Consider the following 17892-nt stretch of genomic DNA (forward strand, 5'->3'; position numbering starts at 1 on the left):
TTGAAAGTTTGCGAGTAACTGAAGGCGAAGCTGGCGACGACATTTTCAAGCGACACACCAAGTCATTGGCGCACTCTCACACGAAGAGAGCTCCAAATGGTTGAAAAGAGAGAGAGAGAGCGTTAGCGCCAGGCTGTGTGTGAAAGCAGGCGAAAATTGCAGGCGCTGACAGACAACCAGAGAGCGACAAATGCAGAGAGAGGAGAGCGAGCTCCAGGCTATGTGTGTGAAAGCAGGCAACACATTTGCAAGAGAGTGTGTGAGTGTAAAAGAGCACTAGACGCATGCGTGCGAGGAGACCGAAAATGGAATTTGGAAATGTTTTAGCAAAACTTGAAGAACACACAAGAGCAAATTCAAGCAAGAGAGGGAGGAGAGCAGAAGGAAGCCATTTGTTGAGTCACAGGTTCAATCAACTGCAATCAAAAATCGATAAGAGCAATAAGAAAAATGCAAATTAATTAGCTATTGGGAACCGCTAAATGGAAATTCAATTTGCAGCGCAATAGTTCCAGTTTCTCTCTCCCTGTCTCTCTTTCTTTCTCTTCTCAAGCACGTCCAGCTTGACCGGCTTCAGCAACAACAACAACAACAACAACAGCAACAACGGAGCGATTTTCACTGCATGCCAAGACGGACATGGCTTTTCACCACGCTGTGGTCTGGTTTTTCCGCAAAACTGGCATAAACCAATCCACCTTTCCCCCCTCCCACATTTCGCCATCCTCTCCACCTTGCTATTTACTGCAGTCGCATGCGGAAATGTGTGAAAGAGAAAGCGCATAATCCAATAAGAGCAATGCAACAAAAAAAAAAAAACTAGCAGCAAGTAAGGTTTGCAATTGCCTTGATCAAATGCTTGACAACAAGTGCAACAGTGCGGCAGCCCTGAGGCAAGTGCATGTGGTAAGGTGAAACCCGTTGCAACCGCACTAGGAAACGCACCACAAAACATAACTAAAAGAGAGAAAGAGAAAGAGAGAGGGAGAGAGAGACATTTCGCCGCACTGAAGCGAAACTGGAGCCATGCAACAAGATCCAAATGCAAATCATCCAATGCCAACTCAACAATACAAAACCAAAAAAAAAAACCATAAAGTGAATAAACTGAACACTGAACTGCAAAAGTCGCCGGGAACTTAATTAGCTGCAGATCCAAAACTGAGAACTGAGAAGAACTGGATGCAAAGATCGTTTAATAGATATAAACTTGATTGAAAAGAGCGGACAAACAAATCGAGAGATAGTAAAATAGATAAATAGAAGATGACTAATTAGAAGTGGACATTAAGATGGATAGATAACTAGAAATAGTAATATAAAATCATATAAGAATTGCATAAAAACAATGGTAAATAGATAGATAGAAAAGAAGATTAACATAGAGATGCAGACAAACTAAGAAATAAATAAATAAATATTATATAAAATGAACAACAAATACATAAAAAATAATAAAGTAATTGTCAAGAAATATAGAAAAAGAATACGTATGAGTAATAGATAAATAGATTAATATAAATATATAGACATAAATATAAGCCAACTGAAAATTAAAGATATAGATAGTATATAACAAAATCAAAAAAACAAATACATGGCAAAAAAATATTACAATAAAAAATTAAAAAAAAAAAAAATAATTACAAAGAAATATAGAATAAAAAGGGGAACAATACACATATATAGAATATGGAATAAGCTATCTTAGAAAGTTATTATTATAGTGATACAACAAAATGTATTCCATTTACAATCTTTATTTATAGTATTTAATTTGCTATACATATCATTCGAGTTCCAGCTCTGATATCTACACTTTCCATATTAAAAAGCTGACATTTATCGAGTGTATAATCTAAAACCTTTCTCCAATATTCTAAATACTGCAACTTATGAGGTTGACAGTTATCCGAAACTTAAACTTTGGATTCCTTGCAAATTGTAAGCAGTGTACTTCATAGCTTAAAGAACTATTTAAATATTTTGAAAAAAAGCGAAATATTTTATAAAATGGATTGTATTTTGGCGTAGAGTTAATTTGCAACAGTTTCTAAACCAGTTTCTGAAATCAAATCTTAAATTATGAAAACTAAGAACTTTAGTCTGAAAAATGGTAAAAATTCTCAAAATAAAATAAAAAATATGAGATTTAGGTTACAAAATTGTTTAATCTCGATCTTAAATCAAATGTTCTTGAAATCAAAAAGATTTCCATATTCTTGACTTGATCTTGATTTTCGAACTTTGTTTTCTCTGAGTGTATTACCATAAGAAAAGATTTCCATATTCTTGACGTACTTTTTAGACAAAAATCTTGATTTTAGAACTTTGTTTTCTCTGAGTGTATTACCATAATCCCGGCTGCAATTATTTTGGTTTTGGCTTGCGCAACAAAAATACAAATGTCTTCAATTGACACGCCCCGAAATGCGCGAAAGTTGCAACAATGTGTGTGTGGCACTTGTTGGCGGGGCAACAACGCGGACAGCGACGCCGACGTCGACAGCGACAGCGACAGCGACTAATAACTCTCGAAATTAATATGTGCTTAGCAGCGCCAACTAGCCATAAAAGTGATAGACATATTAACCCAGTACTCCACATTTCTCTAGCTAGACTCAACTGAGACGCCGTACAAAGTAGCAATTTTCAGCTTTGTTGCGTGTGGGAGACGAACACACAAGTGAAATGCCAATGGGGAAGGAGAGAGAGACTGAGAGAGAGAGAGAGACAGATAGAGAGAGGACAAGTTGTGGTTGTGTTGTCTATGTGGAATGGGTTTGTGTATTGGCATAAGTGAAGCATGCATGCCAGACACGCGAATGCGATAAAAACCGCTGTCGCTGCCGGCGTCGGCGTCGCTGTCGGCGTTGCGTCGCTGCTGCTGCCGGTGCCAAATTTAGTGGCCGCCATTGCATTCAAAGGAAGCGAAAACCAAAAGTGCTCTGGCATTCTAACTCTCACACTTATCGTTGTAGTTGTTGCTTATTTACGACACGGCTCGATCCCTCACAACACACACACACAACTACGCAAAGTTTTCAATACCATTTGCACACAAAAAAAAAAACGAAGCAGAAAAAGAAAAACCTTTTTTATGCGCATACCCTGTAGGGCCAATTTTACAAAGGGTAGTAAAAAGTACATAAAAATTAGTTTAGTATAATGCTATAATTTATACCTGTAGTTAGATAAATGTTTATATTGGCACATGACTCACCTGGAATGAAAGAAAATAAAAGAAAATATAAATTAAAAATCATTAAAAATGTAAAAAACTGGCACAGAGAGAGACAAATCTTAAATGTTTATATACACATATTTATATGTATTTCTCTTCGTATTTAATATAAATTCTATTTTACAAATACATTTCAAGTAATTTCCCCTTACAACAAGTATGTAGTTATATTTTCACATTTGCCAAAAAATGTCCCGCCTTCGCAGCACTTACAGGGTGTGTATAACTCGAGTTAGCTCAATTCGCAACAAGCTGTCTTTTTCTGCGCCGTTTGCATTACAAATTGAAAAACTGGTTTATGACTTGGCTAACTTTTGCTACGTGCACTGCCAAGCCGCATGTATAAATAAAAGCGAAACCTAAACCTAAAAACTGTTGCATGCTTTTAGGCTGCGAAATTATCAGAGACCCAAGCAAAGATTATTACACACGCTGGGCGGTCAGTCAGCGCGATTGCCCGATTGAACGGAGTGTGTATGCTTGGGGGGTGGGGTGACAGGGGGGTGACAGGTAGTTAGGGTATTTGGGGTGCGGTTTAGACAGGTCGCTGCCTAATGGCTGCTGATCGGCTAAGCGGCTTAGCAGCTGCGTGTGCGTTGCGAACACGCGGCGCATTGCGGGAATGGGAAACAACCAAGCGGAAAGCTGCTTGAAACTTGCTTCAAATGCGACGAGTTTCGAGTTTGAGTTGGCTTAGCAATGCCCTCTAAAAGCAGACAGATGCAGATGCAGGGTATGCTGTGATATAGAGACTGATTGTGAAAGGAATAAAAACTCAACTAAATACAATTCAGTTTTAAGAAAGCTTAGTTACAAACACATTCCAAGAATCGAAATCGACTAAATTTAGCAAATCAGTCAAATTTGAAAGCCCTTTTTTTCGTAATTGTTGCTCTACTCGAAAATGGTGACATTAATAAAAGCTCATTCAGTGTTAAATTCAATTCAGTATTAAAAAAGTGTTTGAGACCTATTTACAAACGCATTCCAAGAATCGAAAACGCCTAAATTTAGCAAATCAATCAAATTTGAAAGCTCTTTTTTTGTAATTGTTGCTCTACTCGAAAATGGTAACATTAATAAAAGCTCATTCAGTATTAAATTTAATTCAGTACTAAAAAAAATGTTTGAGATCTATTTACAAACGCATTCAGAGAATAGGAAACGCCTAAATTTGGAAAAGTAACCAAAGCTAAGGATAAAATTGAATACAATTTTTAAAAAATTGTTTATATACAAAACTTACAAAACTTTCTATATTAACAATAACGAAGTTCGTTAATAAGCAAATTTATTTTAGCTTAAACTGGAAAATGCCTTGGAGTTGTTTGATTGCATTATGCAATTTGCACAAATTATTTTTGTAGTTTCAGCATAGTTGACATAACAAATTAAGGAAGAACCTTTAGAGTTTCGTTTTAAATTATTGAAAATTCTTGAAATTTTCTTTTAGCTACAAATATTTGGTTGCGATCAGATAAAAATTGTCGAAGTTATTAAAGAAATACATTTGTATGGGCAAAAACGCCAACTTACTACGTGTCTTAGTAGCTTTCTATGACAATCTGGTATATTTAGTACTTCCAATATATCAAATATAGCCTATGGTATATTTTAAGTATTTTATGTTCTATAGATTTGGTATATTTTAAAAATAATAATAAAAAAAAAATGTTTTACATATATTCAAAATGGTTATCGGGTATTTCACAGTCGAGTACACTTGACTGTAACTTTCTTACTTGTTTTTTTTTTTAAATATCTTAATTCTAAATTTTTGTTTCTTATCTTGAGTTAGAGATAGAATATGCCAGCTTCGTCTTGACTAAAACCTTTCTCGCGTTGCTCTTAAATTTCTTGCCGGGATTATTCAGTTCAATGAGAATGCGTTGCGGCACGCGTGTCTGGATTCTGAATTCCATATCCTGCGCCACCTGACAATGCTCTTCTATCTCCCTCTCTCTCTTTCTTCATGTGTGTGCGAGTGTGCGCGCGTGATAAATGGCTTTTATCTTTTTAAAGCACTTCAGTGCACGGCTTTTGCAATTTTTCCTTCAGCAACAAAAAGAACGAGCGCAAAAAAAAAAGGCTGCTGAATTTTTGGCGTCTGCTGCCAAAAAATTATCCAATGTAAGTGCCACGCCCACTCCAGTTGCAACAACGTGAGGCTAACACACACAAAAGTTGGCCGACAGCGTCAGCATCTGGCAACTGGCTGCCTTCCTTTCTTCCCCTTTCTTCCCCTTTCTTCCCCTTTCTTTCCCTTTCTTCACCACTCTTCAGCTTTCTTCAGCTGCCTCGCTGCAATTCGCCCTTTGTTGCCTGCTTTTTTAATTTTTTTACTTTTTCACTTTTTCGGTACGTCGTCATTTTGTGTGCGTTATGAGCTAGTTAATTATGGTGTCTGATATTTTCCTAACGCTTTCGCCTTTTTGGGTTTTAGTTTGGTTTTTCGCTTTTCGCTCGCCTACACTCAATCTAATGAGGCATATTTGTGATGAATTCAACGACCACAAGCTTTGTTTGTCTTGCCTTTTCACTCTCTATATCTCTCTCTTTCTCTATCAATGTCATTAAAACTGCTTAAAGCTCTACATCGTTTGCAACTTAATCGAAAATGTTTTGATTAAAGCTCATAATTATTATTACAAATTATCATTACTATTAAAGCTGTTTAAAGCTTTTTATTATACTTAACTTTTTCGAAAGCGTTCTCATTTAAGCTCATCATTCTACGTAACAGTTGATTGTATGTATTTTTAAGTGCTTTAGATTAACTTTTTCAAAGTTTAGTTGTGGATTAAAATCACCTTGAAAGCTTCAGAAAATTTTCTATATATACTATTTAACAATTTAAGATAAACATCTTAAACATCTTAAACATAACATCTTATTGAGTTCAAATTGAAGAATTGTTTAGTCAATATAGAGGTTGATTAAAGTTTATTATTAAAGCTGTTTAAAGCTCTTTATCATATTTAACAGTAATTTGGCAAACTGAGCCAAACGATTTTTCATGAAAGGTCATAACGCAACTTAAATGTAACTTATACATATGTATTTTCAAGCTTTTGTAATAAGCTGTTCAGCTTTCAAATGCTTTGGAAATTATTCTATAAATAACAATTTAACGATTTTGAATTCTATTTGCGTTCTAATTTAAGAATTAATTAGTTAATAGAAAGCTTTCGATTTACTACAGCTTACTAAGTTTACTAAGCAGAGCTGACCAGAAAACAGAGCTTACAAAGTTGAAAAAAAAAATACTTTTTCTCTTGTATTTATCTAGTTTAATTATCGAAAAGTATTCTAAAACTTGCAGCAATTCTTTTTGATTAATCCAGTTCACTTGTTGAAAAGTATTCTAAAGCAAAAGCTTGCATTGAAGAGTAGCTTAAAAGCTTTATGAGCTCTGCAAAGCTGCTTAAATATGTAGTTTGGTTGCAGGTGATGTCAAAGTCGACTTGGAGGACAGCGCTAAATGTGAATTGGCCGACATGAGTCATCGCAGAAACTGCGCAAAACTTTTGATGCTGCTTATGAAATGCGTCGCAGCAGCTTCGCGTACACAACAACACAACATGACGATGATGCTGATGGTGATGAGGGGGGAGGGGGAGGAATGAAAGGGCGCCACTTGCTGCCACCGTTTGGTTCATTTTATCATTAATATTTAAGCGTCGTCGATTCAATCGATTGATGTAAAAAGACAAGGCAAGACGGGGGCCAAAGGATGTGTAGCATTAAACTTGCGAACTCTGAATGTGTGTGTGTGTGTGAGTGCGTGTGTGTGGCTAGGGAAGACAGCGGGAGTGAGCAAGAGCGAATGAGTCTTAGAAAAGACAGCATCAAGTCAAATTGAAGTTGAATTTCCTCCGACGCGTTTAATGAGCGAAATGTAATTACTTAATTAGTGACTCACTCTAAGAGTGTGTGTGTGTGTGTTGGTGTGTGTGTGTGTCCATTAAAGCAGCTTAACGTTTAATGCTCAACTCGCATTTAAACTTGATTAGTTTTATGGCCCCGGGACTCGAACGAACTCCTCCTAATCACACACTGTGACTGACTTGTGGAGGAGAGGGCGCCAAGCAAATCAAAATCCAATCAATGGACAGTTGGCATATTGATTGCCGCAGCCAGCAGGCATCCATCCCTCACACCCTCCCCCCTGCCCACATGACGCCTCCCGAGGGCGGGCAAAAACGCCGTGCGGCATGCATATAAAAATTTGTGATAAAAATATGTGTGTTGCCTACTTTTAAGCGCGCTCTTGTTTTATGCCTTAGTCGAGACAAGCACCCACAAGCAACGAGAGACAAAACATTTTGCATACTTTTAAGCGCGGCACATAAAATGCCACATTTTGACATAAACACCACAAAAATGAACGCAGCAACACCTGCGACGCAGCCGTCGCGACTGCGACTGCGACGACGACGACGACGACAAAAGCAACAACAAATCAAAAGACGACGCAGACGGCAAACAGCAAACGGCTGTGTTCAGTGTAAATGACTGAGAGCAAAATGAGTGTGAGAGAGTGAGAGGTGGGCGGAAGAGGGGAAGGGGAGGCAAGAGGCAGGCAGTTATGTCTAGTAAATAAATAAAAGCAATAAGCAGACAACAGAGACGACAGCAGGCGCCATAAGTAGGTGAGTCTCAAGCGCGGGAGCTGCACACACACACACACACACACAGACATCTTTATGTATGAAACAAAGCTGCGAAATATTTTTTGCTTCTTTCTTTTGACTGAATTTTCTTTTATTTGGCTTGACGTTGCCCTTGAAACTCGATCAAGCAAATTGCGCGATTATATAATGACTGTCATCTGATACAAGCGAAATGAATAAACTGCATAAGTGAATAACTCAACTTAACACTTTAACTTTAACTACATTTCAAGTGGAAAATGTCCCACAGAAATCGTAGATAAATTTCAATTATTCTTATGATTGCAGTTGATCTGGATTTTTGTGATCTTTATCAAGTGATTGATGGATTGTAAAGTGTGTTTGGAACTTGTCGCAGATCTATGTACATATATTACAGATAGCATATGAACAATTTTTCAGTTTGAAGGGTCATAATATAAAGTTGTAATGGAAATAGTAAGACCGTTAAAGTTAAATGTTGAACATGAAATATACCATCAAAAAACTAAAAAAAATATATCGAAGCTTTTGTTTGGTATATCAATATACCATATGGTATTGATGATTGAATGATATACTATTCAATATATCTTCTATATATTTTCGTATTACATTCCAAATATACCAAATGATAGTCATGGTACTTTAAATATATGGTATTCATTGTATATTTGGTATATTGATAGACTATTCCATTTAAAATATACCAAATGGTATTCACGGTATATTTTAAGTGCAATAATATATCAATATACCAAACAAAGGCTTAGATATATATTCGTATATCAAAATAATACATAAATAACGATCCTATGGGTAGATTTTATAAAAACTTTCGTAAAATACATAGTTAAATTGTGATAAAGTTTATTAAATCGGTAAAAAACATTTTATATTTCAACATTTTAAAACTTCTTATTAGTTTATTGCTATTCATTAAATACCATCTAATAACAAAGAAACAATACCGTTTAGGTCTATTCAGAAATGTCCCACATAAGAATCAACAATTACTAATACAAAAATTTGCTGAAAAGACACAAAAATGTTTTTGAATAAAAACTAGAACTATTAAGAATAGTATTTTATTTTTTTTAGAACCAGTTTTGAACTATTTACAATTACCCAATAATAATCATAAATAGAAAACAAAAATATATCAAAAATAAAAGAAAACACAAATGTGTGAAATAAATAAAGAACTTCACAGCTTGCGCTAGAGTTATCCCATTTAAAATGCCATTAAGATGTATTAAAAAAAGAAGAGAAGAGAACGCGCGGCAAATAAAGCAAATCAAGGCATCAAGTTAGGATATATCTTCCTGATATATGTGTGCGCTACAATCGTGAATGTCTTTTGCAAGAAATGTGTAAAAAGAATGTGCGTGTGTGTGTGAGTGTGTGAAGTGTAAATGCAAATATGCTACATGCCACATCGTTGAAATACCTTCTGCAAGAGGCTATAAACATCTTAGCGTTTCGCCTGGATTACGATTACGAATTCCGGCAAAATGTTTGCCCCATGCCAACTGTCATACATATGTATATACAGGGTGTTTTTCGGTGACGAGGGGAAGGGGAAAAGGGAGGGGGTGACTAAGGTAGGCCAGTCTAAAGTCTGAGGCTGAGTGGATTACAAGAAGAGCGCGCCGCCAAACGAAAGTCTCAAGATCTATGTGCTTTTTATGTGCCTGCTCTTCGTATGGTGGGGGGCGTGGCAGTCAGGTGGGAGTTTTGAAAAACAACAGTCGGAATTCCCATGGTGTAAACTTTATTCTATTACCGACCGAGTTGCCAGCGAAAGGGAACAATTGAAAGTTTTCTTGCCAAACTCCTTGTCGAGCTTCAAGCTGCGGCTCTGTGGTTGTCTGAGGAAGGCGGGGGCGTCGCAGAAGGGCGGGGGCGGGGAGGCGTGGCGCGGCGCCACATTTATGGCGGGATTTGCAGTTGCGTTGCGTAGCTCCCGGAATTAGTTTGACTTGAGCAGCGAGACCATTAAAATGCTTTAAATTAGTTAAGAGCTCTGTGTAGTTGTCTGTGTGTGTGTGTGTGTGTGTGTGTGCATTCCCCTCGCTGCCCGCAATATTAATGCTGCTCCTTCTTCATGTTCGAATCGCGCCTGTCATGCTAAGCGCAGCTGCAACATTTCCAGCGCTAGGATTAACCTCGCTAGTCAGCTAATAATCCTCACACAGCTTCATCTCTCTTTCTCTCTCTATCTCTCTCTTTCTTTCCATCTCTCTATTGCTAAGCCTATTTCACCCTCTCTCTCTCTCTCTTTCATTCTGCCTTTCTATCTCTGTCTTTTGGTTAAGTGGCTACTTGACAAGACATTTGCCACTGTCCACTCAATGCGACACTTGTCACTTGACCAGGCAACTTCAAGCAAGCCACTCATCGGTGACTCGACTTTAAAGCCTTGTAAAATATCTACTATACACTATGCAAAATACTATATTGCTAAATAAATACTACAACTATCTTTTAAATATCTAATATATTTGTAAGTTATGCTATTGTTCTTAGAGTTATTCTTAGAACTAATTGTAAAATATTTACTACACCCTATAAAAAATACTAAATTTATACTACACCAATATATTCACAATATACACAATATTATATACTAAAAAATATACTACAACTATCTGTTAAATATCTAATATATATTAAATTATGCTATTGTTGGTAATCTTATTCTTAGAACTAATTGTAAAATATCTACTATATACTATAAAAAATACTAAATAATAAATATATACTACAACTGTCTGTTAAATATTTAATATATATTAAGTGATGCTATTATTGTTAGATTTATTCTTAGAACTAATTGTAAAATATCTACTACACACTATACAAAATATATTCACAATATACATAATATTATATACTAAAAAATATACTACAACCATTTGTTAAATATCTAATATATCACTAGATTATGCTATTATTGTTACAGCTATTCTTAGAGCTACAATTTCTTAATTGAAATCTAAAAAATTATCTCCTAGCATTCCAGCTTTCGTTTTAGTAAATTTAAATCCTAAAGCTGTATTCTAAGCTTTAAAATTACAGCCGATCTATCGAATTGTGAATTAAAAGGGAAATACATATGACGAAATAAACCAAGGTCAGAATCAATAGGATTAAAGATTGAGCGAACTAACTTAGCAATGTTTAAGAATAGCTAATAATACTTGTTATCTCAATATTAGGTTTATTTAGTACTCAAAGTTTGTACTTAATATTTATGTTTGGTATTTAACATTTAGTATTTAAATAAAATTTGTTCTCTTCTTGAATGAAAATGTGCAGTAGTAAAATCTCTCTAATAAAAACCCGAAAATATACTTTTCAATGCCAAATAATAATACTGAGCATTAAATTTTTAGTATTTGGTATTTTATCTTAATTTAGTATTTCTTACCAAATATAAATACTAAGTACACAATTTGTAGTATTTAATACACAAATAATGTTTAGTTTTCGCATTTCTTTAATCAACTCAGACTTTCTGGACATCCTAAATTGATTTACTAATTTCATAACTATTTAGTTTAGTTCCCCAAATAGCTTTTTTTTTATAGAAAAGCATGCTCAACTATGTCAGGGAATATTTAGTCATTAACGCTATAGTTCATAGTTCACACATCTTGAAACTCCCCTTTCGTAACTAACTTTTCCAACAGCTAAAAATCCTAAAAAATATCATTATACTCAAATACATAACTTTGACTGTATTTTTAGCTCAACTTTCGACTGCGCAGTGTCATCAAGTCGTTCACACTTGCTACTCGTCAATATTTTTCGCTGTTTATGTTTATGCTGTCAACGCCCTCAAACCCTTAAGACAATCGAGACTGAGCAACCCCTTTACGAAAATGCTCGGCACTTGGCTAACACTTCACACAATTAGCCAAAGTGTGGGGAGGAGGGAAAGAAGAGAGGAGGGGAGGGGGAGTTGGAGTTAAGCGGATGAAGCAATAATTGTAGCAACAATGAGGCAAACGGAAAAGATGCTAATGGAAAGTGCAAACAACATATTAAACAATTAAACGGAAATTAGCACAAAATATTCACACATTTTGCTAATTGCCAAAGACAGCAAGAGCGAGAAAGAGAAAGAGATGGCGGGTAGAAAGAGACACAGATATACATAGAGAGTAAAACAACCTTTGGACTTCATTAATAAAGGACACGCCAGAATTCACAGTTCATAAAGCAGGGCAGCGGAAAAGCCACGGAAAATGAGCGGAAATGAATGCAGGAAAATGTAGTCTATATATAGAATATATAGTATATTCCAGATATAGATAACACTCTAATGAAGCAAAGCGTTCGCCCATAGCACGAACAAACAGGTAACAAGAGCCAAAAACAACTGAACGGAAATTTCTAGGCAAAAACCGGACGTGGCAAGTAACAAGCAGCAAGTGGCAAGTGGCAAGTAGCAAGTGGCAAGTGGAACATGGGGTAACTTAAATATGCAAGACAGCGCGTGGCTGGGCGCAAAATGTGCCACCAAGGCAAGGCAAACCCTCTAGCAGCAACCCTGCCACACATACACACGCAGACAGAGAGAGACACAGACACAGCTGGGGCAGCATCGAGACGCACTTGCAACACACTTGCAGGCTCATCATCGACGTGCGGAACGAGGCAACAAGAAATTGATTTTATGCAACGGGTGCCCGCTAGTATATGGTTTGAACTTCTAGCCAACGATATGCTAAACCGCAAAATAAATACGAGCTTCAATGTCTGACTCTGAGTGCGAGAGAGAGAGCGAGAGAGAGAGCAAGGAGAGTGCGAGTGAGACAGCAAGTGTGAGTGTCCTGCGAAGACAAGGCAAAGTGACATAAATAAAAGCCGTGACTATAAATCTAACCCATAAGCAGTTAAAGAGTCAGCCTCCCGGCACGTAGCGCACCCCTGACAGTCTCCTTTCCCCAACTCTGGAAATTTACACACCTCTTTCTTTCTTTCTCACTTCTTTTTACGGAGGGGCCACCACATGCAGATAAATATGTAAATAGATACAACTTTGGATTATGTTTCGACACACAAAAGTGAAAAGCGTTTTACGCTGCCAGCTGTGAGAAGGGATCCAAAAAAAAAGCGAAGGAATGGGAAGCTATCCAAGTTCTCCCCACTTCTTTGATTGATCTCATGACATTCACAATTCAAATGATGCCAGCGATTTCCACAACACTTGCTTGACTTTTGAATGTCAGAACACAAGTGCTTAATGGTTTAGCAGTTGGAGTGGAATGTTTATTTAACTTAGGTCCTTAGTTAACGCTTTTTGATTTCCTATTTTAAGTTGGCTTGTTTATTGTTTATTCTCATCCATTAGGACTATGTTTTAAAGATGTGATTTTCAGCTTAAATCGTTTAAATTTCTATCGCCTTGGCAGTTACTAAGTTCAGAAATGTTTAGACGAACATTGGAATAGTAAGGCTTAGCTCCTTGAGTACCTATGTGATGTACCTCATTTGCAGCAGAATTAGAGGTTCTTGTAAATTCCTCGAGCAGTTCTGAAGCTCTTCGAGCAACCTTAATAGCTTCTTGACAGTTGCTGAGATTTATGATGTCTAGGGCCTCCTCAGGCTTAAGCTTTTGAGATTCAGAAACTTAGATCTCATGTTGAGGTTTGCTAGAAAGTCCTTCAAATAACCTTAGGTACCTCAAACCTAAGCTTCTGAGATTAAGGATCTTAGATCTCAAGTCGAAGGTCAGGACATCCTAACTCTTAACTCCCTTTCTCATTCTTTCACAAAAGTTCTTTACTTACACAACTTATTTCCAGCCCAAAAATGGAATTTAAATGTTGATCGTATTTTCCTTTAGCCGTTATCATAAATAACTTTATGTAATATATGCATTTTACTTTTTGTTTTCTAGATGCTATTTTAGGCTTGGAATTTTTTAATCATCCTTCTCTGACCTCAATCCAGAATTTCTCCTCAGTCTCCCAACTGACCCAAAATGCAAAAATGTCTAACCCAAAACTAACTAACTAGTTGCTTAGTTGGCCCGACTCAAGACCACAATCCCGGCCAGTTAATTGCTAATTGTAAAGGCATTTTGTGTATCTAATTCCACAACCGAAAAAAGCCATTAAGTCAGGCTAACATTCCATTCCATTGGCGTTGCAACAAAACCACTCCAAGGACGTGGGCGAGGACAAGAAGGAGGAGGAGGAGGAGACAACTACCTGTAGCCCCGTTTGCCGTATTTTATGGCCCAACCCAAACCCAAACCCACGTTTCCTCCCCCCGACAAAAAACTATGTTGTTTGTCATTTGCCGTATCAAAATCAATCGAAGCCAGCACAGAAAAACAATGGCAACACAAAAAAAAAAGTGAAATGGGGGAAAAAAGGAAAACATAGGCCTAGAAAAAAGAGAAGTCGGAGCAAACCCTAAAACCATCAAAGAGACGTTGAAATTTTATGAGCCCGCAAGGGTCACATTAAAACGCATGTTATACTACTGTATCGAAGTCTGGGGGAACAGGTTTTTCGATCGAAAGCTAAGGGTGGGATGGGTTTGGGGTGATAGCAGAGATATTGGCGCACACATAGATACAACTGATAAGGTCGCTCGACTGGCATTTTAATAGACTTGCGTCGTGCTTCTTGTTTTTCTCCGTGTTTACAGTGTGTCTCGTCGCTGGCTGTACGCCAAGGGTTTGAGACAGCTTCTCTAGCGATTCGCACTCATTCTCCCCCCTCTCTCTCTCTCCACCATCTTTCTCTCTCTCTGCCGCAACGCAGTGACAATGGCTCGTGACAAAAACAGCGACCACGTAGACAAGTTCGCATTGAATTCTGGTTGCAGGTTTCTTCTGGCCAAACATGCAGCTGACAAGTCTTAAAGGACTCAACTTGAACTTGTCATTTGCTTAAAGACTTAATGACATTATGTCGACAAGTCTTGACGGAATTTGTGAAGCTTAAATGCAATCAATGTGATTAAAAGAATTTCTTCACATAGTAAAATTATGTTCCAGAAATCATTTCCCGATTCACATTTGTGGTTTCTTGGGATACTAAAACATCTAATCTAATCAAAAATGAAATAAATTGAAATTAGGATTTTTGAGGGTTGGGTTGAAATAATATCTAAAGGTTATTGAGATCTATTGAAACAATTTCTAAACCTTAATTCTTAGATCACAAATACAGGCAAAACAGTTCCTAAAGACCACTTCAGAGAAAAAACTGAAGGAGACAATTGAAAGAGACTCTAACCTTAATGATTCTGTATTCGATAATTGAGATCCCAAGACTTTACAACAAGAAACATGTAAGAAATCTACAATCGAGTGTGCTGGACTCTGATATACCCGAAATTAATATACCTCAAAAATATTTAAATATACTAAAGGCTAAGTTAAGTCCTTTTACTGATTGTAAATGTAGCAAAAAAAAAAAAACCTCCCGAAGACACCTTCGGGCAGAAATCTGAAAAGACAGTGGAAAGAGATACTGAAAGGCAGGGGAAAAAGGAAATAACGTAACAAGCAACAGAATCTAAACTGATGACTAATTTCATCAACTCAATATTAACACTACTGCATTTAATATACATCACATCAAACAATAATACTAGATTTTTTTATGCTTCACTAGCACAACTCTTCATCGATACAATTTTGTTAGGAATTGTGCATATTTAATAATGGATCATCAACTTGCTACTTTCGCGGCTACAACGCACTCGTCATGCATCTCGTTGGCCTCCTCGCCAGCTGTGATAACCGGCAACCAGTGGAAACCTGCCGCATTCTTACATCTTGCCGCCTGTTGTTGTAGTTCTTCTTCTTCTGCTTCGTCTTGTTGCACGTTGCAAGCATTGAAATTGTCGCCAAATTTGTGCCAGCTTTTGGCCAATTTAATCAACTGTTGCGTATAGACAGGCAACTGTTGCGCCAATTGGCAAGCTTCCCTCACGCTCAGATCATAACATTTCCTCACTTTGGATTTGGTTAGTTGACGCATCGGTTCAAGGCCATGGGAGATGCGTTCACAGAGTTTATCGGAGGCATCTGTGTTGCCCCAAATGCCAACGCGATTGGTAAAATAAATGGCCAGGGTTAAGGCCGCGGTGCGGGCCACTAAACTGCTCAACATTTTGCTATAGAACAAAACAAACAAACTTGTTATGCAAAAAAAGAAGTAAACAACGGACAAACAAAATTCACGAAAATTGAACAATTTTGCAAATAAACTCCATTTAAAAGTGAACACCGATAACTGAAAACTGAATAGACGACCTTAAAGGAGAGAAGGAAAATAAAGCAACTACTGCGATCGAAACTATAATAAAACATTTTGCCACCACATACGGAAAAGCGAGACAAAAAAGGAAGCCTCGGAATGCGCTTTAATGTTCCCACATTCTGTGGCGTCGTCCACATAAAAGGGGTTTCACCACAATTGGGCAGGCAGAGCAAATATCCTCGCTAACACAGCAGCGAAACAATGGAATTGGAAAACCGAACGAACCGAATGCTTGATGTTCTCTGCCGAGATGGGAACTTAGTTTAGTTTTCCATCCGTCTGCCCGTCTGTCCACGGCTTCAGTCACTTATCGTTTGCAAACTAAATAAGTTGGGTACTTTAAATGTGTCACGCAGTGAAACTATATAACGACTATTTAAAAGTGAAGCTAAGATTAAGAGAATTTTTTAGAGGGGAACTTAGTTTAGTTTTCCATTCGTCGGCCTGTCTGTCCACGGCTTTAGTTACTTATAGTTTGCAAACTAAATGAGTTGGGTACTGTAAATTTGTCACATAGATTGCTCTATAGTAAAACTATATAAAGATTACTTAAAAGTGAGGCTAAGATTAAAAGAATTTTTTTGGGGTATATTTAGGTTATTTTTCCAACCGTCCGTCCATCTGTCTGCCCTCTTAGGTTTCTGAAATCTACCACAAAAATTGCTGATTGGGACAGTCATTTAAAAATGATAAGGTTGTTCAATATAAATAATAATAAGAAATAAAACAAATAGAAAAGTTTTAAACGAATCCAAATAACCACAACTAAAGAGGTCAAAGCGTACTATCCACTAACAGACCCCAAGGCAAAGAGTGTATAAAGCGAGGCACTATCAAAGCTGGGTGCGAATATAAAAAACAGCATGAAACAGTCAACCAAACGGTTAACCAATGGAACAACAGCCTCTCCAACCCTACCACGCGACCCGCAGACACTTCCCACACTCGGGTGGCACGAAAAAAGCGTAGCCAAACAACAAGTGAGTAAAAATCTAATCCATTACTCAAACCCGCAAAAGGCAAAAGTAATGGTGGAAAGCAAGGAAAGATGGGGGGAAAAGGGGTGAGAGAGAGAGAAGCCGAGGATGCTACCAAAAGCGGCGTAAATCTTTTGTAACGTTTTAGTGTCCCTTTTGTTACTGTTCTCTCGTTGTTGTTGTTGTTGTTCTTTTTCTTGTCGGTTGAAGATGAGCTCCGACAAAAAAAAAGAGACCAGAGAATGTAGGAAAAAGCCGAGCGAATGCTCAATTGAATGAGTCCGGTCTAGTGCTACGTGTGGCATATGTGGCACGTCGATGCGGAAACGGAAATAAAACTGCAATTTGGCCGACCAGTTGAATGTCATTCAGCCACAGCGTTGCGAATCGACTCGATTCGATGGTCCAGCTATCCTTTTGTCCCTCCGTGGTTTTTTTTGTAGTTTTGGCCGCTGGCCGAGACGTGCGAATGTTTTGCGGCAACTTTGGCAACTTTGGCATCATCATCATCATCTCTCCCCCCGGAGTTGAAGTGCGAGTTCATTTTTGGCTGAAACTCTGAGCTGAGTTGGCCCTTTTTAATTTTCACAACTTTTGACCCAAATTCATTTGTCACACCAACAACACAAAAAAAAATGGGTGAACAAATGTGTGTAGGCGGCCATGCGGCAAAGTCAACATTGTCAGAGCACAAAAAAAAAATGAAGGGGTTCAATGGGTTCAAA

At 37.4% G+C, this 17892-nt stretch overlaps 2 protein-coding genes across 4 annotated transcripts in view; both read right to left on the bottom strand.

Moving 5' to 3' along the window:
* LOC132796759 (protein sprint) overlaps positions 1-17892 on the bottom strand; it is a 139114-nt gene that overhangs the window by 84539 nt on the left and 36683 nt on the right. The gene's annotated exons all lie outside the window — the stretch shown is intronic.
* On the bottom strand, positions 15440-16179 carry LOC132796760 (uncharacterized). The gene has a single exon (XM_060808029.1). It carries the CDS (start codon positions 16038-16040, stop codon positions 15597-15599), a length of 444 nt encoding a protein of 147 aa, XP_060664012.1. The 5' UTR covers positions 16041-16179; the 3' UTR covers positions 15440-15596.

Source organism: Drosophila nasuta, chromosome X, assembly GCF_023558535.2.
Source record: "Drosophila nasuta strain 15112-1781.00 chromosome X, ASM2355853v1, whole genome shotgun sequence".
NCBI classification, from domain to species: Eukaryota; Metazoa; Arthropoda; class Insecta; order Diptera; family Drosophilidae; genus Drosophila; species Drosophila nasuta.